The 24,682-nt window shown below is 33.3% G+C and overlaps 1 protein-coding gene across 1 annotated transcript in view; it reads right to left on the reverse strand.

The window, feature by feature from the left end:
- The window catches only part of LOC118263735 (uncharacterized), a 65,763-nt gene extending 41,330 nt beyond the window's left edge, over positions 1-24,433 (reverse strand). The window contains exon 1 of the mRNA XM_035575894.2: positions 24,163-24,433. Coding sequence (XP_035431787.1) covers positions 24,163-24,244 — 82 coding nt within the window. The 5' untranslated portion in view covers positions 24,245-24,433. The remainder of the gene's footprint in view (positions 1-24,162) is intronic.
- Between the last annotated feature and the right edge of the window lie 249 nt (positions 24,434-24,682).

The following is a 24,682-nucleotide window of genomic DNA, read 5'->3' on the forward strand; positions in this document are numbered from 1 at the left end:
AACAATGACGAATCAATTTCTGTGTTGAACAGCGAACAAGTTTTCTTCAGTATAGTAACAGTTCTTGTTAGTATGGGTAAAGTTTTGGCTTTAATAGACCATAACATATTGAATTCTGCCCTTAAAACATGGATATGTTTCATCATTTATGTTATTAAGTTCAATAACATAAGTTAGTTTTTTAGTTTTAGGTACTTACTATAAGTATGAACTTCAAATGCAAAATCTTTATCTCGATTAAAGTAAACAGTCGGAATATTGCACCACTTGATTAAAAAGGCAATATGGATTCTAATATCGACCGCTCAACATACATTTTCCAAAAACAGCTAAAAATTACCATGCACCCTCTATCAACTCTAACAAAAACAAAGAATTTCGAACTCTATCTGAAGCTGCATTAGCTTCTAAATCAGAATAATAGACTAAACGCGGAAGCAAAACTAAGTTTATACCTTCAATCTTGATACTAACATGTTCCATTTAGCTCGGAGCACTCCCCAAGCATCTGTTCCTTACGGTGAGACTTCCAACTCTTGGGACTTAAGGAACATTCATTGCATTCCTGTTCATTATTAATATCTATGTTACTTCCTAAACTTCACGAGAACATCTGATATTCGAACTTGATTCGATTCTTTGAGAATTTCAAAACCTTTTTTTTTTATTATCGTCCTCCAATGTTACGTTTTATTAGTTCAAGGTTAAGCCACTCCTAATCTTTCCGCGGGTCAGTCAAAGTCAAATCATTTATTCCAATTAAAGCAGAAATACTTATCCAAAGTGTAGCTTTGAATGGAGAAGAACTAGCAAGAAATTCCATTCGTTGCTCTTTTAAAAAATATATGTGTATAATATCATATATTTGATACATTTTTCCAATAGTGTCGCAAGAGTTGACTAAAGAACTACAGAGATCTTGCAGCACAGTATTATCGAGGGGCATTAAATTTCACGAAACGTAACCATAAGAATATCTGGTGTATAACATTTGAAAATTCCATAAATGTTCCATAAGTCTTCCAATTGTTATGTTTAATTTTCATAGATTACTCTTTCTGCAGGTGATGTAAGAGTCGACTAACTACCGATCTCAATCCAAAATCTTAAGATTAAAATCAGTTTTTGATATTATTTCTATAGAGATTCCGTCAAAAATGACGACCAATCGAAAGACTTTGGTTTAAGATCGATTATTGAGGCGGCAAAGAAGTCAGAGTATGTAGCACAGCGTTTTTTGATAAATCTAATAATTTAAAGTTTAATATAGTCGTTTTTAGTCACGGAAGCCCACATGGACCCTGGGCCATCACTAACTGTTGTTGATGAAAATTACAATTAATATCTAACCTATGAAACTTCACGGAACCTGGCCGCAACAATATCAGAAATTCGTGAATTCCAGAAGCGTTCTATTGTCCTCCAATTGTTTTGTTTCATCAGTCCGTGGTACCGCGCAGTATTGTAGGTCAATTGCTAAACTGAATATTGGTTTTGATACAGATTGCAAAATAGTTTGCAGGGTTGGACTACTATGGAACTGTATTTGTAACATTGATTGGAAATTTATAGGATTTTTCTGGGTATTTGTTCAACCATATCAATGTAGTAAATACGCAGATATATAGATATAATAATATATAGATAAGAGACTCTTATTTCCTACATCATTATCTGACTCACAAAAACTTGTACTATACCGTGTTTAATCTAGACACACGGCAGTGTGTCCGCCAAGTTCGAGCAAAAAAACCGACACACCGGCCGTGGGTTATATTACACGAACCATTTCGGGCCAAGTTCGACCCACCTATAACTCAAAATCTATTTTATGTACGCATATGAAATTTCTAGTATCTGTCGAGATCTACTTACTTATCTAAAATACTAAATTTCATTAATGTACCTATTGTAGGTCTTGAGATATTGACGTCAGAAAATAGCTATTTTTACTATACACTCACTGACTGACTCACTCATCAAAAACCTAAACCACTTCCAATGGTCGTATTGACTTGAAATTTGGCATGGAGGTAGGTCTTTAGGTCAAGGTAAAAGAAAAAATCTGAAAATGGCCAAGTGTGAGTCGGTTTTAAAAATAATGAAGGTGTAAATTCATACCCCTAAGGAACTAAAACAAAAAAAATATCTATATCTTCCAATGGTCGTACCGACCTAAAATTCGTTACGAAGGTTTGTATTTAGTCATAGTAAAGTAAAATAAGAAATAAAGAAAATAAACCTTACAAAAATAAATGAAATCCCACCCAAAACATAAATGTGAAAGGCTGCCAAGTTCGATAATATTGGAATGCTTCGCCTATAAAAGAAGTGAGATCTAAATAAGTACCAAGTTCCATACACAGACCTCAGTTAAAAATGATATAACTTGGCAAGTTTTAATAGAAAATTATATACTTGACTCATTGCGTTTAGTAGGTTTATAACAAAGTGTGTGAAAACTTGTACATAGAAAGTAAAACAAACTTGCCAAGTTATATTATTTTTAACTGAGGTCTGTGTATGGAACTTGGTACTTATTTAGATCTCACTTCTTTTATAGGCGAAGCATTCCAATATTATCGAACTTGGCAGCCTTTCACATTTATGTTTTGGGTGGGATAAAAGATTAACCTGCCTTATACTAATCTTTTCTTATCATACTTTTGAAATGTGAAAGCACCATTATATAAAAAAAAATGTTATGCTATTTAAAAAAGCAGTGGAATTTTTTATCATGTTTAAATCTAATGGAACCAGTTAATTTTGAGCGATACACACGAACCGTCCATCCCCTGAGAATACAAAATAGGTCTATAAAAATGTCATAAAAGTAATTTTTCATATTCACACAACAAAAAAAGTGTATTACGTTTGCATACCAATGTCGTAAAAGGTTAAACAAATTGTAACGAACAGGAGTTACAAATCATTACGCCATGTGACGTCATCCGTTCGCGTCAGCTCGTACATTGCGGTGCAAAAAAGAGGGCCCGACAAATAAATGATACTGAGGGAACAATGAAAAACAAACATCAATAACTCGAAGCCACTTTGCTACTCTGTTTAAACTCTAATAGCTTTGGATACTCAATTATTTTGGGATTATTTGTACATGAAAATGTATATTTGTTGTGGGTTTTCCATGAGTAGGTGTTTAGTTGTTAATCCCTTTATTGAGAGGCAGTCCGGGTTTTACGACAAAATGTGTATTATTTATTTTTGTTAAAATCATTTTGTTTTATGGCGGTTAGATTTACGTGGGATATAAAACCTTCGTATTTAAGAGTTATTTTTTATTTATTTAACAAGCTTTGTTTGATTGAGATTTTTATTACAAAATTGTGGAACGATGAACATTTTTATTTTTAGTATCAAATCTAACACCGACTTTAATATAATTATGTCAATACGGCTGACCTTGGAGGATAGATCCTCTGCTTATATGGGTATTCAGATGTCTTATTCTCGCTCTAAACCGGTACCAGTCTTAAAAAAATAGTAATAAATACATTTAAGACATCCTGTAAATATTATCGACTAGCTTCTCCTAGCGGCTTCGCCCCCGTTCTCGTGAGGTAAAAAGTCCTATCACCCACGTCAGCTTCTACCCTGTCTGTATACCAAAATTCATCAAAATCTGTTCAATAGTTTCAACGTGGTTGATGGACAAATATCCAAACAAACAAACTTTCACATCTATTATTATTAGTGAGATATAGGTACTTCGGCCCTTTTCTCAAACAAAATACGAAATTAGTAAAATAGAAAGTTCATCAAAGGAAATAAATAAATTTATAATAACACCCAAAGATTAGAATTAAATACTATGACCTTTATCAAATAACTTTTAATTGATCGAATAAAGTTAACCTACTTAAATGTTGTACTCAAACAAGAGTTATTAAAAATTAATCTCACAAATTCTGTTTACAACTTATCAAATGGAAATTAGATTTTTAATTGCTGCTATAAATGTAACTTTGGGGAAAAGTAATAAGAATTTCTTGATCCTGAAGTTTTCCGAACGTTTTCGATGTTGATATGACAACAAAGGGATTGGTAACCGTACGTGCTCACACACAGCACATTTTCCTTTAGTAAAAAGTCGTACTGGAATCTCGCGTTGTGTTGAAACTCTATACATAATCTTCCTCAAGGACAAGATAGTACTATAATCTTTCAATTTAGACTGGCAGTTTTACATTGAAATGCCCCAAAAAACATCTATTTATGGTTCAGTTTTATTCCATAAGAATAGATTTCATATTAGCACAGTCTTGACAATAGGCTCACCCCTATTACATGGGACTTATAACACAAATGGTGAAAAGTGGGTGTACATTGTATAGCGGCATTACGTGCCGTAATGTGCACCTCTGCCTACCCCTTCGGGGATAAAAGGCGTGACGTTGTTGTCAAGTACTTGAGCCAACAACCCCATAGTGAGGAAATAACACTTACTCGATTAACTACCAGTGGGCGTACACGCTTTGACGCTATAATCGTCTTTATTAGCGTGGAAAACCACACAACTTCTCTAAGAAAGGATGTTTACACTCCCACACTTGTTTAACAGTGTAAGAGGTGTCATTTTGGCTTGACAATTTGTCACTATTTGTACCAATTTAATATCTGAACTGTGTACCCGGAGTAAGTGATGCTATGCCTACACGTTCGTCTGCGGTCGGTCAAGGTTTCGATTTCCGCTCGAGAGAAATGTTTGGAGGAATTATTAATATCAATTTGGAGCACAAATTTTGGGACTTACCAAAGTTTGGAATGTAGGAAGTATTCTAAAATTAGACCTGTACTCGTATTGACCTTTAGCAACAATTGATACACTTGAGTATTTCCGAACATGTCATATTGTAATCGATTAATAATCGAATAACACTCGTTAGAGAATAAGGTAAATACAGGAAGCATTTTAGACTCGATACTTCAAGAAAATAGTTTTGAAGAAAAAATTAAGATAAATGATCGTAGCTTGTACATTGTCAAATATTTAAAAACAGACAACACGCGAGTCGCAATAATCGTGTCACTTTGTAATCGATAATCGATAAACACCAGTTACATTTTGTGTAATTTATCACTGTGTGACGTGTTGGCCCATGTTTGGGTGATTAGCACCCCTAATGGCAGGGAATACGTGTGTACACTTTATTGTTCACCGATGTGTATTTTTCATAGTACTTTTTCGTTATCAAGTCGCTTGTCAAATAGACGCGTGCTTGTAATTTGTCTTAAATGGTTTGTTAGGTCTCGAATGATAAATGGTGTTTATAGATTAATTGAGAATTAGAATTGTGGTATTTATAGCTCCTATAAACGTCGAAGGGTTGTTTGCCTAAAGAAGTAAACAACGTTTATATAAGACATTTGTGAGTAAATTGTTTTAACTGTTTGTGATATAAAATATATTTAAACTAAATAGATTATATTTATTTAATGGACTGCCTCGTTAGCTGAGTGGCCGCAATTACTGTCGAGTATGAGGTCGCAGTTTATAGTTTTAAAATTCATTACAAATTCATATTGCTATGTGCTAGTAGATTATATCCAAGTATAATATACTTTGCAAATAAGAATTAGACAAGAATTAGTGCCACATTTGATTTCGTTTGTTTTGCTAACAAAGTCGGATTGCAACTTACGTTTTGTTCTAAACTTTTCTAGATAAATACATTTACAGCACTTAATTTATGTGAGCTCAGTTCGACGTCATCCAAAAAACATCCCGCAACACTACAAGAGCCAGAGCATCCGATCACACAAGCCAACCATTCGATAGTAAAAAAGTACTTTCGGCGCGAAATAAAATGAAAAAAAAAAGGAAACAAAGCGAGCACATAAAACTTTTACCGGGCAACAGCCGGAACAGAGTCGGACCCGGGTCCATCGAGGCGTTAACGCCGGCACAACATGCCGGATGCCAGTGTCCGGTACGACATTAAAAACGGCGGTCACGTTATCTCTGGCGATTTTTTTCGGACAGATATAGTAACCCCTTTTTATGTTTTGTTATCTGCGAGGTTACGTAACGAAAGTATGGTGAAAGGATAGTTTTTGTGTGACCTAGATCGCATAGCTTACAATGCATTCAATAATATTGTACAAATTTATAGTTTTCTTCTTCTTTTTCTTCTCCTCTAATAACATCTTCTGATTTGTTTCGTTGCGGGATTAAAGAAAGTCATTCAGTTCCCTGAGACGCGCCGGAACACTGAATGTTCCGGTGTTTTCATGGTTGTATCTACTATAGATCCTGGCTTACAGGAGTTGCAGCGGGATGGGAGGTGGTGGCGGGCTTGTCCCAAAAATAGTTTATACTTATGACCTAACGTACTTATTTGAATACCCGAAGTATGCCTGGGGCTATAGTCAACAGGCAAACTTCCAAAAAGATCCCTTTGTTTCTGACCTATGTCCTACAATCTACTTAAAATTTTGATTAATTTAAAGGACGTCACCCACGCTTAGTACAATTTTGGTCTAAATTTATTTGAATGAGCCGGACAAGATGAAAAAATATAGTAGTCTGTTAGTACTTGACCTCTTAAGCATTTTTCATAAAGGTACTAAAACTGTGGAACTAATAACCAATAACCAACCAAAAACAGTCATTTTGTCATAAATTCTTTTAATGTCAAGATTAGACAAACCTGCCCACAGTCTTTATTTCCTTTTTTCAACACTGCACGATGTGGGTCACAACTGATGTATTGTCATTAAAACTAAGTTACCACTTTTAGGTCACATTTGAAAGCCTAATTAATATTTTTGGCCAACCTATACCCACGCTAGTTAGAACTAGAAGCCATTATAACTCCTACCATTTTCTAGGTTACATTAAATCATATCAGACATCAGCTGTTAATCTTAGTTCTTTTGCTCCCAATGCCAATAACCTCGTATAACAGACGGCAGTATTTTCTTGCAATGAATCGGGTTTTATTACTTGCACAAGATGATACGCAGATGGTGCATACACAGCGGTTTTGCTAGCACACCAATTTACATGGAAACTACCCGTGTTGGCCTGTAAACGGTGCATAACCCTTTGAGCGTTTGTGCTGCAGTGGATATTTCGCGTGATTTTGTCATATTGCTGCCATGAAAGCTTGTGTTGTGTTGAGAATTTAGAACTGCCATAGAGTACTGGGTTGTTTCCAAAATATTTCCAATATTTTCCCTCAACACAGGCTCAGTTACAAGTAACTTGGCAAAAAATCGTACCTATCAATTAGCATGGATTTAGTATGATTCTAGACTTCATACACTTATTAAAAAAATACTGCACTTTAAATAGAACCTAAGATTTATATGTATAAAAATGAGCTATTCCCTATAAGGTAAAATGGGACTACAACATGTCGCCTAAAAACTAAATGTATTAATAGAATACTTATCTTTTCTAAATAATAAGTTCTCACACACCCAAAAACAATCAATATACCATCACATTCTATTATTCAAAAACTGATATCCCTCACAGAAGTTAGGTAAGAATAAAAATTCGCGTGTCACAGCAGTATGCGCTATATCAAATGCGACAGTTGGATTATTCTAGAAATCTGGATGAAGTATGCATCTGCAGTTATTCGTAAACGGATCGGAGTTATTCGTGCATCGCCCTCTCCATACGATGTCAAAGTTACGTAAATACCGCAGTGTCTTAATGCGAAAATGATTAATTGAGTCGTGAGAAAGCTTAATGTCATGGTAATGAGATGATTAATTAGTGTGCTTCATAAAGAAACTCCATGTTGGAAGGGCAATAGGCTTGTTTTAAGTTTCTCGTGGCACAAGGTCAATGAGTTGATTCCGTATAATAAAATTATGATTATATGTATTATAGAATAGAACAACTCTTAGAACTGTTAGATTCACTTTAGTTCTATAGATAGTAAGTGACTTCGGAAAGATTCGCTAATATTAACGGTATTAGTTTATTAAAATATTGATAAGATTGCATTTTTGTAATCAACGATTTATGAAAGGACGTTTAATATTTCACCATCATCATCATTAGAGTGTTTTTCCACTAGAGATGTGCTATGTAGGTAGGTATGCTACGAAAATGTAATAGCTGCGAAACTATGTGGCATTTTCCACTGATACTACACTATGTAGCTGTGCGAGGAATACGCGCAATTTGAGTATGCGATGTATCGATTGTAGGGAAGCAATCCATAGCACACAGTCATAGCACGCATCCATATCACGCATCTTTTCACATAAAAACATAGCTTAGCTGAGTTGCAGTATGTGTATCAATGAATATGACTGGTAAGACCCCAATGCATCCACAGCAACGTGACACAGCACATCTCTGGTGGAAAAGCACTCTTTTCATTATCATTCCATTTCCACGCATTACTTGGCAAAGACTCTGTTCGTAAAAACTAACAAAATAATTTCCAAAAGAAAAAGCTTTAATAACAGCCTCGTTAACTACTACAAAATACGATCGACATAACCGTCTCATTTGGTTGAACTAAACTTAAAATAGCCGACGATATGTAAAGTGACCGTACTTGGCATAAGTGGGTCCTATACGGCATTATAATAACATATTTTATGAGTCAGCCATCTTGGATCTGACATTAATGACTGCTACCCTAAAATATGAGGCTTTTTCAAACCTGACACAGATTTTTTTGAGTGTTGAATTTGTTTGTTAAAGTTTCAAAGTTTAAAAGAAGAGAAAGAGATATGATATTTAAAAGAAGGTCAATATTGTACTTAGATGGGTGATTATAAGACTAACTAGGCGTTTAACTATATACCTAACCCTGATAATTTCTTAAAATTCTTGATAAAGGTGGAAGGACTCATTTAGGTAGGTACTAGGTACACCCACTGTTTACTGTAAACTAGCTTTTGCGCACGACTTTGTAAGCACCATCAAGTTTTTGCCGTAAGATTTCCACGATATCTTTGGATAAAAAATCCGACTTTGTTTAAGCGTATAAATGTCAGTAAACATTGTGATGAACCTAGCATTTGATCTGAAATGCGTGATATTGCTATGAATTTTGACAAACCATATTTTTTTGCTTATCTAACTGTAAATACCTAATAGCAACCGTACTCTACATTGGTCACGTTACTACCTTCGTACAAGCAATTGGGGCAAAATTATTGCCACACACAGGGCACGAATCCCAATTCTATAATGGTTCCTACTGAGAATTTTCGAATCGATGAACCAACATAAGCTCAATTTGGAAATAATACTCAGAACTTAAGTTCAGGTCAGGTCAGGTGTTCACACTAAAGTATTTTTTCATTTAACACCTAAATAGTACTTTGAAGTATTTATTTAACTAGTGAAGTAAATTAAAGTGCATTGAACTCCGGTTTTAGTGTTTATTGGCCTTGTGACTAAAGCATCTTGTTTGACCAAAATCAAATAAAAACATTTGTCGTGAATAACAGAATGTCGAGATGGTCCGGAGGTTTGAGACCATCACTTCTCATGCATGAAGGTGCGGTTCGAAACCTACCAACAGTATACCAATGTGACTTTTTCCAATTTATATTTATTTTCTAGGATTTTAAACACCACTGACAAACAGTGAATAAAAAACTCGTGAGTAAACTTGGGCTTACAATTTCTAATCTTTATACAATGTGATAGGGGTGAGACTTCTAACCCGTTAAGGCTGAATACTACATCTAATTTTATCGACAAAAGTCAGGGGTCGAAGGGGTCGAATCCTCTCCCCCTAAAAATTATGGCCATTTTAATATTTTTTTTACTTTTTTTGATATCAAAGGTTGTATGCGTCGTAGAAACAAAAAAAAGACGACAAACGGTAGCTAATAACCTTGGCTAACTAATTCATTACTTTTTTCATATGTTTGATAATGTTTTGGTGAGAAAAAAAATCATTTGTGAATTATTCTTACCGAAAAAATCACTATTTTTCAATATTTTCAATTAGGGGTTCAACCCCCCATATTATTTTTTTTGTCAATAAAATTAGATGTAGTACTCAGCCTTAACGGGTTAGAAGTCCCAACCCTATCACATTATATATATAATTCTTCTGTAAGTGTGTATGTCACTGAACTTCTCTTAAACGACTGGACCGATTTTGATGAATTTTTTGTGTGTGTTCAAGGGGATCTGAGAATGGTTTAGATTCACAATTTTGTCCGCTGGACAATGTTTTTTTAATTAATTTTTAATTTATTAGTAGTTGTTGATTTTGGAATGTTTTACATTGGATCCGACAAATTTTCAAATTAAAGACGTGTAGACAGGACAACGTCTGTCGGGTCCGCTAGTTATAAATAAAATTATAAACTCAAATTTTCAACCGTTGGAAAAGAGGCTTTTGGTCAGTGGCTACTTATAGGCTGTTGATGTGATATGATGTTAACCAAAATCAAATAAAAACATACCTAAACTAGGTAGATGTATGTGTATCTATCTAACTATACTCTAAAACTCGTAAAGAAAGTTCAATCAACTACGTATCTATCAAACTACGCCATTGAAAAGATACTTCATCGGAATTTCTATCTAACAAATGAACCTTTCCCTTACAAGCAACATTTTAAGTTAAAAGCTTAAACATTCTTTACATCGAAGAAACCAATACCATTTGTACAAATCGTTCCACCTAGTATTCTGTTCACTATACAATGATACATAACAATCGAGTTCTAATTCAACAAAGAAGGTTCAGAAGGTTCATGACGTAATAAAATATACATATGTCTTAATAATATTCCCATACTAATTCTTGTAAAGTCCTTTTTATTAAGGGGGACAATCATCCAATGAATTCTACCGCCTTGGACGAGGTGACTATTACTGACTAAAAACCACCTCATTCCTACTTCTGCCTTTCGAGCCGGAGCCCCGATAAAACCAGTTACGTAGTCCGTAGTCCCTAAACTTTGATTGAGAATATAAAAAAACACGTTATTTTTGTGATGCAAATAGCATCAACAATCAACAACAAACAAACGGTTTTCTGGACTTAGACCTTTGAAGATATCTTACTATTCAATTCTGATAATACATAAAGTAATTAATCAAACATTACATACTACCAAAAGAAATATTTCTTAACCAAATATTACTTCTACATCAAGCGTTATGAAACTTCTTTAACTTATACCTACAGTAATATTTCAGAAACGTAACACACGAGCGCTATTTCTAGCATAAAAATGGGGTTATGTTTTTAACGAAAATGATTCGTATCGAATATCTATACCTCTTATTTTATTTCTAGTAGTAAAACTTCATGAGTATCTTTTTTAATAAATCTTCTGTGTAACTTTCTTTTTTATGGCCCTCCTTTAGATAGCTCGCGTGGTATTCAGGGTCAATTGAGAAGGGACGACAGGGCTATTGACCTTGGAAAACGGTTGCTATCTTTATAATACCTACTTTTTGTACCTAGAAATTGAAGCAGCCAATTTTGTGAATTAAAGAAAAACATATTTAACAAGTTCGAGTTTATTTTTTGTAATTGGTTTCGGTCTAGACTGGGTAAATGGTGTTTTCAATTAAACTGATGGATTAAACGGACTTATAGATAAAATGAATGTTAGATTGATACTGTTTTTATGTATGTTATGAATTTTTTTCGCATAAATTTCGGGATTAAATCTCTACACCACGTCTGCTTTTTTAATGCCGTTCATCATTTTAATATTTAAACTAATCCTTAAAACTTTTTTTAAGAGATCATGATAATGTCCCATGTTTTGATAGAGTACCTTTACGTGGTGCTCGTTAATTAATCTTAAAAAATAAAACCTCTTTTTATGTTTTATGGACTTGAAAATGGTTTTCACTTAAAAATGAAATATGTTCTTGTTGAAAATGAAAATACCTACGTGAATTAAGTTTTTTGCGTTATTATTAACGGTAAAGTTTGAGTTAGTACTAGCTTAATGGATCTAAGAACTAAAGTACAACTTGATATTGTCGAAAAAATAGTATGAAGTTTTATAATTTCGTAATTTTCAGTAGTTTTAGAGGAGTGAAAGGGGGGTAGATAGGCTTTTCCCCTGCAGTGGAACGAACATGGCTGAAATTTAAATCTAATTTAGTAGTAGGTACAACTTACAAATTCTGACATAATGTACTCGTCAAAATAATTTTATTTACTTTCTGATAGGTACTCGTACTTATGAATTAATCACCAATACGTGCGTACATAACCTCACACCTGTTTTCCATGGGGTTAGGCAGAGACAATGGAACGCAACTTGCTTCGAATTTTACGGTTACTCACTAGTACACTTCTAAAAGAATACTGATTACAATTACATTACTACCTACTTCTCTTCTTGACAAACGAATGTGTCATTTTACCCTACCATCAGGCTTAACTATTAAGTACCTTTATAAAACATCAAAACAATAAACGAAAGAAAAAAGTTTTTATATCGTCATAAAACCTTTGAATAACCAAGTGTTTGTGTGTCAGTCACCCTCGTAACCTATCAATTTGTCGCAACACTATTCATTAGCAGAGGTGCCGATTACTGTTATTTTATTTTATGTGAAATTTATTATTGAGTACTTCGAAGGTTTTTCCTTAAAACAGACTGGTAATTTGAAATTATAAGGCCTCTAAATTTATTTCTGGATTTGGGCGTAATGTGTTAGTGAAATTGTTTTTAAACGCACCCACGGTGAATGAAATCCTGTATAGCTAAACCATATTTCCTAAAAAAAGCATTTCTTGGAAAGTACATTTTGTGGGTTGTGATAAAATCAAAAACAGCAGTTTACTGGTGCAAAAAAACAACTGAGATATTATTTTAAAATTTATCAATCATTACCTAACTAAGTAAGAATGTGACAAATAAGAAAACATATAAAATAATACCTAAAGTTAAAGCCGGTTCGTTTGACGTTAGTACACAAAAAAACATGATAGGCCTGATTTTATTGTATATCGACTACTTTCTTATTTCTTCTAAACAGTTATTTCGAAAAGTTGCTGGATAACTAGCGCCCATATGTATATTTGTTCCCTATATCCAACATGTGCACCTCTGCTTAAGTTCAATGAGTAAACATGTGTTTAAGTTACATAAGAACCTTTCAAGTTCCCAATAACAACCCTTACAATCAATTCCAAAAATCTTAGAATATAAACATACAATTTGGGGGTCTGACCTGAAAAGAGAGGTCATCTGTTAGCAGTTAGTGCCACGTCATGACGCCGCTACTGTTACAAATAATTGTATGTGGTGAAGTAGAAAAGTTCTGCAGAGGTACACAGGGCTCCACATCAAACTACACATAACCAGTATAAGCTGACCTTCGAAAGTATAGAAGGGTCCTACAAAGCGAGACCACGATAAACTGGTATTGTATATCTCAATTTGTACCTAGAAGTTTTTACTCTAGCTTTTAGTTTAGGATAAAATAATGTTTCTAGGTGAGTCATTCTTTGGGTGTGAATTTAAAAAGTTTTATATTGTAGGTACTGAAATTGGATGTAAGGTATTATTTGTGTTAAGTTAAGGTTATAGTGCTTACAATTTTTGCCTGTTGTGTTTTCTAATGCCATCGTGATTTAGGTTACGTCTGTTGCCTATTAGCACAATAGGGAAATTGACGGAGTATGAAAATTAAAAATCTATTTAGTCCGTCACACGACCCGCATTTTTTTTATTATTTTGAGATATAAAATAACAATACTTAGATAGAACGAATCAAAGTTTAGGAATGGGAGCAAATACGTCCTTTCTACGTAGAAAACTACGTACTACGTACGGACCTAGAAGTGAAATCACGTGGTATTTCAAATTTTATATATCTTCGAAAGTATTTTTTAAGCAAAGAAAATATATAATACGTGTTTAATGTTTTAAAACCATTTACAAGACGGCTATTGAAATAAAAATTAGTCATCTTCCCTATTCTATTAAATGACCTACTCTCATTTCTTAACAAAGCCGATAGTTATTTTTTTGGACCCCGAAGAAAAAGCCTAGTAAAATAGGCCGCTTAACCCTTTTGCTAGATTTTGGCAAGTTAAAATCTTCTCCTTTGATCCTCTTTTTAGACTAGACCAAATAACACATTGAATTGTGTATTAATATCTCTATATAAGGATGGAGGTGTTATTACACAATTCGGTGTATAAACATCTCTATATTATAAAGATAGAGATATCAACAACCTAAGAAAAAAAAAGATTTTCTGCTATGTAATGTTATTTACGATGAACAAAATATTCTCAACTCTCAGTAAAAGCACGTCTGTGTGTGATAAATCATAATTAAAATGGATTACAGAGTTTATCTCACAAAGACCGCTTCAAATTAATATTTTCATAATCCTGAATTTGTAATTACCTACCGATATGGTCGTGATGTACATTCCACAGAATAATGTAAAGAATTTATAATATTTCTTTTTCAATAGAATCAGCCCCTATACGTAGGACTGTAGCGAAAAATGGGTGTCACATGTAATATGCGCACTTCTGCCTATACCTTTTGTATAAAAAGGCTTGTTTTTATGTCACATCACATCAACAGCCTATAACTGGCCACTGCTGACCAAAGGCCTCTTCTCACTCGGAGAAGGTTTGAGCATCAGTCACCACGCTTACTCAAGGTGGATTGGCAATTTCAAATTTATAATATAAAAAACAAAAACTTCACGTTGTACAGTCCAACTTACAACCACAAATCCTACACAACAGCTACTAAAGAATACACTTAATCAAAAACCACTTTTCATAAATGCAAATTACGTGGCAATGTTAATTTGGGACATATTTAACGCGACCATTACACTGATTATAAAGTTGTTATGTATGCTACGAGGTTTGCGTGCGAACAACACATAAAAATATAATATATAGTGGGTATTGAATTTATTACTATAAACAAAGTGTCATTTACCCAAAATACTGGAGCGTCAGAAAAAGTGGAAACATACGGAGAGCGTGGATAGGAACGGACGCGTTTTTTGTTTACACTTATAGGGATTTGGTTTGAGATGTTCCTGTAGCCGTATGTAAGATGATTTCGTTATAGCATTAATTACTCATGCGTGTTATATAACAGGTAACGTGTTATCTATGTATAATTGAATGTAGGTATATTAATTTGATCGTGTCTTTGTATGTATATTTCAAATGATTTCCTCAAACGTTCGCTATTAACTGTTTCACTATAATCTATAGCCAAAATAACGTTTTACCTAAAAAATTACCATTTATGGTTTAAATAAATGTTTTAGTTGGTTTTACTTTGAAATAAATGCTTTTTGACGTAAATGCCTTTTTTTGCAATTGAATTTGCTTATATTTTGCTTAAGGAATTATAATATTTTTTAATCCTTATGCAATAGGTTTCTATCAGACACTAAAACAACATGCAATGCTTTCACAATTCGCAACCCTATTCGAGCAGTGTGTTTCCACAATGATTTAACTGTTACGCGGTACTCTGCGGTACATTATAGATGAGATGTGATTTCTTTGATCGATGGGACCCGATTTGGACGACGCTCGTTTAGAACCCTGGCCGACTAATATTTTATTCACAAAATGCCGCTCTATACCTACCAACTGATAGATACTTAACCTTCCAATTTTATAGGATTTTCGATTATTCATGTTACGAATTTTCGTCGGGTATTGTCATTTTTTAGGGTTGAATTACGATTTTCGGTCAAATTTTCCGAATGATGCGAGACGAAACGATATATCGGAATACGATAGTCGATAAATGAGGTTCGTTCGTGTTATATATGGACAATGTTTATGATTTTTTGAGAATGTATGAAGTGATACATCATACCGTATATATATGTACATTATAATGTCTACTGGCTCTGTCCTTCAAGTTTACTAGTTGTAATAAGTTCTGTAATAGGTTCACTGTCTATGACACGGGATTCATAGTAATATTATGTACCAGTATATGTTACATACTGGTTACATTGTATACCTTAGTTACTCTGTTCGGGCATAAAAAGCGTAAAATTAGAACAAGTCAAATCCTCATGAAAAGTTGATTAAGCTAAAAGGCTGACCATTAATTTAACTACAACAAATAAAAATTACTATCATTCATAAAAGCTGCAATATTTAAAACAATTGTTTTTTTTTTTTTAAATTTATAGTCGCCAGGATTTTTATATCACGTTTTATGAAAAAAAAGAAACTGAATAAAACCCGCAAAATGACGATAATTTATATTTAATTGAATGAAAAAAATATGTGACGAAAAAGACTGTCAGTTAAAATAACAGTTTTATTGAATTGCGTTAAACGTAGACATATTATGCAAAATGAAATGGAATATTTAAATGAAATATATAATAATATTATATTTCTTGTAATTTTAAGCTATCATATTTTTACTTAGGATTTCAATTATAGTCGTGTCAGTAGACTATTATTAAGTTTTATTAATTTTCTTTAAATGAAATATGCATTATACGTATACATATTTCATTTAAAGAAAATTAATAAATAATTAATATGCAAATAATGAATCGATCCTATAACAAGCTACTTTTATTTCAAAAAAGAAAATTTAAGTATTACTAAATGGTATTGAGTTGTGCATAATATTCCGTACTCTGTATATTTTTTGGTTGCTTTTTTATAAACTTTATTCCACCCTAGGATTTTTTCCTGTGTCGTGGGTGCGTTTAGCAACATACAATTACACATAAATACATCACACCCAGACCCGGACCACAATTTGTGGACCACACAGAGAATTTCTCCGTGCGGGAATCGAACCCGCGACATGTTGCGCGGCACTCAGCCACCGCCAGGTAAGTATTTGTTACGTATTATGTAAGAAGACACTTTCTCAATAATCCAACATTACCTGAACCAAGTAAAACAAACAGAAGAGTCATTATGGGGCAAAAATAAAAAGTAAGTACCGATAGCAAATAAAACTTCAAACATTAATATAATAAAAAGTTATATCAAGAAGCAGCAAAGTTATTTTATTAGCCGTAAATCTCGGTGAAGTAGTGAGATACCTACTGAAGGAATTAAGTGTAGATTCCTTTTTTTTACAACCCCTACTCAAGTGATTTACGAGATCGGATAAGTAAAAGACGAGACGAAAATTATAGGTACGAGATTTTCGTGAATTTGTTTCAATGACTTCTGACATTGTACAACATTCGTCTTTAAATGAATCGAGTAAGTTTCAATTTTGTTCAATTTGCTACTTCGTTTGTATTTTGAAATGATTCTCAGTGTCTCTTTGTAGGACATTATAAAGTTGATTGATCTACATCTTTGAAGCAAATCATAGAGTTGAGTAATCTTAGAAGGAGTTCGTACAAATGTATTTATAATTGAATCCTTATCATAGCAACTCGTTTTTAATTCTCTAATAGAGTGTGATTCTCTAGTAGGATATTATAATAAGAAAATCCTTATAATTATCTCATTTTCCATTGGAAAAGAAATTGGTTACATTTTCATAAATCTATTATTTATATTTTATCATTATCATAAAATCCGCTTTAAAGTACTGCAATACAAGAACTTCTGAATTAGTATTAATCCTCAAATTACTATCCTAGTTTCGACTAAACTCGAAAAAAGGAGGTTTTCTGAAGAAGGTTTTGAAGGCGGCTTTTTTAGGTTTTAAACTTAGTTATCAAATAATCTAGAAAGTTTGATTATCCAATATACTAATCTAAATACATATTTCTTTACATTTCATCGCATCAAATCAGATTTTTCATCTAATTTTCTTGTAGGATAGATACTAAATCAATTTAGAGTAACGAGACGTCATTTGATTTATCTTAATCTGGAACGCTACCAGTTTGATAAAACGCTCTCTAAAATCTCTAAATTAAATTCATCCAATCTGTTTCACCGAAAATGATGTTGAGTAATTTACGTCACTTGAAAATAGGCACCTTTAATACTTGGCAGTTGAAATGAAAAATACTTAGCGTGTCGTAGACAGCGGCTATTTATGGAAAACGGTAAATATGACTTTATTTTTGCGACTTCATTTAGATTTTGATATGTTTTATTTCAACTTTTTGTTTATTTTATTTGTCTGTTATATAACTTTTTTTAAATATCCATAAACTATTAGCTTCTACCGTGATATTATTGTTTTTTAAAGATAGAGGTTCTTCTTAATAAATCGATGTTATACTCAGATACATTTAATGGTTACTTAAGGAATAGTTTAAGTAATCATTAAACTACTCGGAGTGCGGCAAACAGTATTTAAAATTATAAATATAGACTTATATTATACAAAGGTTTTATAACAAAAATACTTTTATGACTCCGAAGAACAAAATACCGTGATATGTTTGAGGCAAGTGTACTTATACTAATTAAAACAAAACAAAAAAATAGTGAGATTTTAATGATAAAAAATCAGACACAGGGAACATGAAATCGGAAGTAATTTAAAAAACCAAAAGCTATCAAGTTACAACTTAACCAATAATCCTATTATCACACGATCTACTGTCAAACTACTTACTGATATAAAAAAATAAGAAGATCAAATATCAGCTACGGACTTGATGGGAACTCAGTATAAAGGGGACTCATCAATTTGACGTAAAGTCAATGAAGCTGACTTAATATGTGGTCTTTGAATCTTCCTAGGGTATTTACAATGTAAATAAGAAATAGGAAATAAATAAATAAATAGGAAATAATAAAAAAATATAATAAATAAATAATAATAATATAATAAATAAATAATAACCCCTGCCTGTTTATCCGTATTTTTCAATATTGGTCAGGGGCAGGGGCCATAGTCCCCATATTTAACCGGTTAACTATTCCACAGCCACCCACACCCATATCCCTATCATTTCCTTTTTACCATATCTCGCAATAGTCCTGCATCAACCGGGGATTGTCCTTTGGTGTACTTCCATAGTGCATACAGGGATAATCGCCGGCTGATGTCCCATTACATTTAGATCAAAATTGTTCAACGGGCCTCTGCGAGTTGGCTTCGGCCCCTCGTACGCCTTCCAAAGGTCCGGGACCCTGTGGTCCCGAGATTATGTACAGAACAGACATATAATAAATAAATAATAATAATAAGTAAATAGGAAATCAATTTCTTGAAGTTGTCATATATTTTGCACGGTGGTGTTTGCTTTAAATAAAGTTATTTTGTTTCCAGTAAGCAAATTCGACAAATAGGTACAATATTGAGAGCTACGCACTACCTCATGGTTTTACCGAGGTTCTGGCTCGAAAAGTAAGAGTAGGAACAGTGTGGTTTTTAGTCAGTAAGACTCTGAACTCCCGCTCGTGTTGCCCAAAGCGGGAGGAGTCATTGGATGAATTATTTCCCCTCAAAAAAGGTACAATATTGAAACTTGGCGTTACTAGTAGCATAAAGTCAAGATATCAACTAGACAGAAAGCCAACAAAGCAATCTTAATTTGTGGTCTTCGGATCTTTATTGGCTCAGACGGATCACCGGTAAGCGATCAGCGCCGCCCATGGACCAAACCGCAACACCAAAAGAGTCACAAGTGCATTGCCGGCCTTTAAAAAAGGAGTACGCTCTTTCCTTGAAGGTTGAAGGTCGTATCGGTTCGGAAATATCACCGACGATAGCTCATTCCACAGTTTAGCTGTGTGAGGCAGAAAGTTACGTGAATAGCACAAGGTTGTGGCCTGCCAACCATCTATATGGTGAGAATGGAATTGCTGTTGAGTTGGTCGATGGCATAATGCACTTGCAAATGCAATGTTGCACGATACATTTTGTTTGTTTGGGCCAAAGACCGACCAAAGAACGTCTGCTGCAGGACAACCTACCCCAATCTGTATTTATTTTTCATTGCATTTTCGATTTTATATCCAAACAATACAGTTGAAAATCTAGTTTGATAGGAAGGAGTAGGTTAACCTGCTGGCCACTATGCTTCTACATATAAATCACATATTCAAACGTTGGAGTTAAAATTTAAGGATTTATTATACCTTTTGTATTTGATAGTTGGTGAACGTATTTCTCCGTTGTTTATGTTGCAGTAAGGATTTATGATATGAATCATAATTCTAGAACAATGGAATCGGTAGTTAGAGGGGTCCTGTGGAACAATAGTGAATTATGGTTGATAGTTTAATTTTAATACGAGATGGGGTGGGTAAATGCGGCTTGTGGTATTAATTGCCAGTTGATATTCAGTTCAACAATCAAGGTATTAATTGTTACAGATGTAGGTTACTCGAGGAAAAAGTCAATGTTTCATTAAAATACAAAAAAGTCTATGAAATAAATTGGTCCGATCTAAAATAATTGTTAAATAAGTAATGTATACAAGAAACACAAAAAAATAACACCGTTATTTTTTTTATAATCAAAATATAAACACTTCCTATAAGTACCTAATTAAAATTACTGAGAAGTAATTATACTTCATATTTATAAAATAGAAATAATAATACATTCGTTCACAAAATAATTAGTTCTAACAACCTCAATAAACTTCTTAGTAAACCATTAAAAGGCTTCTCTTTTATAGACATGAGTACTCGTATAGGGGTTGTGTCATAAATATGAAATAATTTTACTATCATTGAAGTCCTTCTACACTTCAAATTAACTTAGTCCAAGTTTTAAAATACTAAGATATCACACTAATATTATAAATGTGAAGGTTTGTTTGTTTGGATGTTTAGATGTTTGTCCTTCAATCACGCTGAAACTACTAAAGTGATTTTGATGAAACTTGGTATACAACAGACTATGAGCTGACTTGGGTGATAGGATACTTTTTATCACACGGGATCGCGGACAAAGTCGCTGGAAGAAGCTAGTTTTATCATAAAGTAAATTATACATAAAACATTTTAACGACAACCTCTAACCTACATACACAGCTACACGGCTCACAGGTGTAGCTAGTAGGCCTCACCTACTAAATGTCTTATCGCGGGAGTAATCATAAACGGGAAGTTTTTGCTCTAATCTTTAAGGCAAATTTGTATTATCACGCTTTTAGCCCTGAAGGGGTAGACAGAAATGCACTGCACGTATTGCCACTGTACAATGTATAACCACTTTTCACCATTTTGTTATCAGTCCCATGTAATATAATAGGGGGTCAGCTTACTTACACTTACACTAAAATTAAACAAAATGTGATATAGTATAAGACCATGAATGTAACGTTCATATATTTATGACACGCTCTATAAAAACTCGGAAACCATATTGACCGTATTTAGCATTTACAGAAATTAATTCGAGATCGGTTTCTATTCGCCGGAGATCGTATCAATTTCGCAGGAAAAAAGTTGGCAACTAATTTCAAAGCGAATAATGAAAAGAAAAGGTAATGGTCGAGGCTCTTTAGAGTTTTCGAGAGCTCAATTTCAATATCATCAATGTTTACTTCTCTAAAAACATGAATATTTAAAGTGAAAACGAAAAGCAATATCGTGCTAACAATTTTATTTTAATATTGCCTATAGTTCGGGCTACGTTTTAATATCAATTCATCACAGAATACCTAGTATTTCGCCTTTACAAAATTTCACATTTTTCATTATGTTGACGCGATATTTTATAATTATTTCCGTGGTGTATTGGAGAGAGTAATTACTATTTTTTAATTTATGTACTGAATATCCTGTCTACAGGCTTTTGTAATTGCTATGTTCCACAGAATTAAAATAGCTACCAATTTGTTTTTAATTGTATGTATGAATGACGTTTAATTATATTCTTAATTTAAATTTTAATATCGAATGCCAATATTATACGGCATCCATTTTTGTTTGAGTCCAGTGATTTCAATGGAGTTGCTAATTACTTTTGAAGAAGTAGTAAAATAGTACCGTAAAACATGGCAACTTTACCATATTTTAGAACAAAACACGAAATATATTTTTAACCATAAGACGCATAGAAACCAAAACTATATATTTAGAATTGTAGTCTATCTGGCTCACTTTACCGTAATCGTCATTATATACAAACACTTATTTTAGCCGTAGTAAAGAAAAAACAACATGGGTAAAGATACCAAATTTTTGGCAACTTTACCTACGCGCCGTATTCATCGTGTATTGCATATTAAAGAGTTGTTGAGGTACAGAGGGCTTCATCTAGGATCTCTTCGTATTATAATGCAAACAATATGAGGAAATCTATAAAGATAACGGCTACACAGACATTAGGGAAAGTTGCCACGGGTTTCATCGTAATTTACATACAAATAATTTGTTACGCTCGGGGTTGTCAAAAAAGGAGGAACTTTTTTATGACATGTATATTTAAAAAAAAATTAATAAACCTTAAACCTAAAGTAAAAAAACGCACAAATTTCTAACATAAATGTTATTCCCTTTTAAACTAAATTAAGTTCTAAAATTTTAAGTATTTATGTTTAAAATTGTAAAAAAGGCTACAAAATAATGTTTAATCCTTGACTTTTTAATTTTATGACTTCACTATCTCCATAGCTAATTATAACATCACTTCCGTATAATTTTTATAGTGTCTAGCTCCGAGTTTTCTGCGGTTTTGTTTCATGGGAGCCATTTTGGCTGTAAAACAAGAGGTATTATTAAATACATTATATCTTATCATCCAGGATATTCACTATTATGCTGTGAAATTTAGGTATTCGAAAATGGTTACATACACACAAAAAAGAAAAAAACATTTATTGCCAACCCTAACTGTAGGTAAAGTTGCCACAAAGCAGGCCGTGGCAACTTTACCTAACCTGTGTCAACATTACCGAAGCGATTATTTATCAATAAATAAAAGAAAAAGCAATTGCTGACATTACAGTAGTAATCCCAACTATAATATACATACAAGATCAAAATTTCACTCACCTGTGACAAATAGTTAAGGCTCTGTAAGCACAATTTAGGAACAACTAACTTTTAGCTCATTTTCACGCATACATTGTGACGGCCATTACTGGCATAATAGCAGTCTTACGTCTACGCAAAATATAGTAAATATTTCCTTTTAATGTCTAAAAAATACTTCTATTACAAAACAGAATTCTAGTGGGTAGATTTTTAGATAAATGAGTTTATACCGAATACCTATAGTATGGTAAAGTTGCCAAGGGCCCGGTAAAGTTGCCATAGTTTACCGGTATTTAAATTACTACAAGTAATGTATAAAATAATAAATAAAGGTATAAACAGAAAAACCAACATTTCAATTTTTGAAATGACATTTTTCACTTCGAAATAACTAGTTATGAGACTAGTCTCATCGTAAACATAACAAAAAAAATACGTCTCTACATAAAAAGGTAGTCATATTTTTGGCACGCTCTTACCAATATAAAAATAAGTCTAATAAAATAATCTTAACTTCTTAACCTGCCAAATGCTATCGTAAAAGTTCAGAATTCCCTCATTATTTGCAGAAAAAAAGAAGAATCATTTGAGCCTGATGACTTTTAAATGACTTCTTACAAAACTGAACTGAACGAGGCAATAAAAATCAGCCTCATGAAATTTAAACTTAACTTTAACTTACAGATTTTAGGAACTAAGTAATTAATGTTTATTATGTTTAATTTCATTTTTCGGTCTATGTTTTATTTATAAACATAACCGAACCGCACAGTCTACAAAAAGTAAGAAACTGGTTAACGTTTCTATTCGAAGTACTTTGCCAACCATAACTAAGACTATCAATGTCCCTATTAAAAAAATCGTAATATATTATCTTAAAATATAAAGAGATACGATTTTAATTTCGATGAAACAAATTGCCAATAAACGATTCATAAAAGACAGATCAAAATTAAATTCCTGATAAATAACTTTCCAATAACAGATGAAACAAACCTCTCATGTAACAGGCAACAAAATTTAATTTACCATGCTTTGGACGACCATCGAATTCGCATAACTCTGAAAACACGTACGGTCCAACGAATATTCAGAAGGCGCACCATTTTATCGAATTAACTGCCACCCGGTTTAAATTCTCTCACCCGATAAAATTTTAAAAAGTAAATTAAAATTTGAGACGCACACATTTTAAGTGAACGCATTATTTGAACAGCAAAAACTTTATAAAATAAAATAATACGGTTAAAACTTTGTAACGGTTGAAACCAACGAACCGCATCGAATTACCCCGCAACCCCTTTTTGTACAGTTTGACCCTGAGTACGAAACTTACCGTTGAAACAGGTGACCAACCACAGCAAGGTAGTGCAGGCATGCATGATGGTCACTCGCTTAACACCTCGACAACGCACCATCGCACTTTTATCAAATCACCATCCCACAGAACCAATTTATAAACCTCCCTCAGAGGGACACTATTATCTACGATCAGAATTTCACCCTCGAGCTGTACGTGTGACGTAACAGAAAGTTCGTGACGTCTCTGTTCTCGGACGAGGCGGCCACTCTTGTCGGAGCGTCCCGTTCGACTGAACTGAACTCGCCGTTAAAGGCTCCGAGGGTGAGGGGAGGGACGATATCAAATGTTTTGTATCCTCACAGCTATTTCCCTCCAAGAGCGGGAACCACGTGCCGTGTTTAGTCAATTTTTATATGAATGGCCTGACGACTATTTGTACTTTTATTGTTGTCATTAAATGTAACATAATTAGTGTTGCCCGAACTTTGTTGATTGGCTGTTACTGTTCAAACGAGTTTAATTGAACAGTTTCGTTCTTGTTAATTAAAATTTG

Source organism: Spodoptera frugiperda, chromosome 27 (assembly GCF_023101765.2).
Source record: "Spodoptera frugiperda isolate SF20-4 chromosome 27, AGI-APGP_CSIRO_Sfru_2.0, whole genome shotgun sequence".
NCBI lineage: Eukaryota > Metazoa > Arthropoda > Insecta > Lepidoptera > Noctuidae > Spodoptera > Spodoptera frugiperda.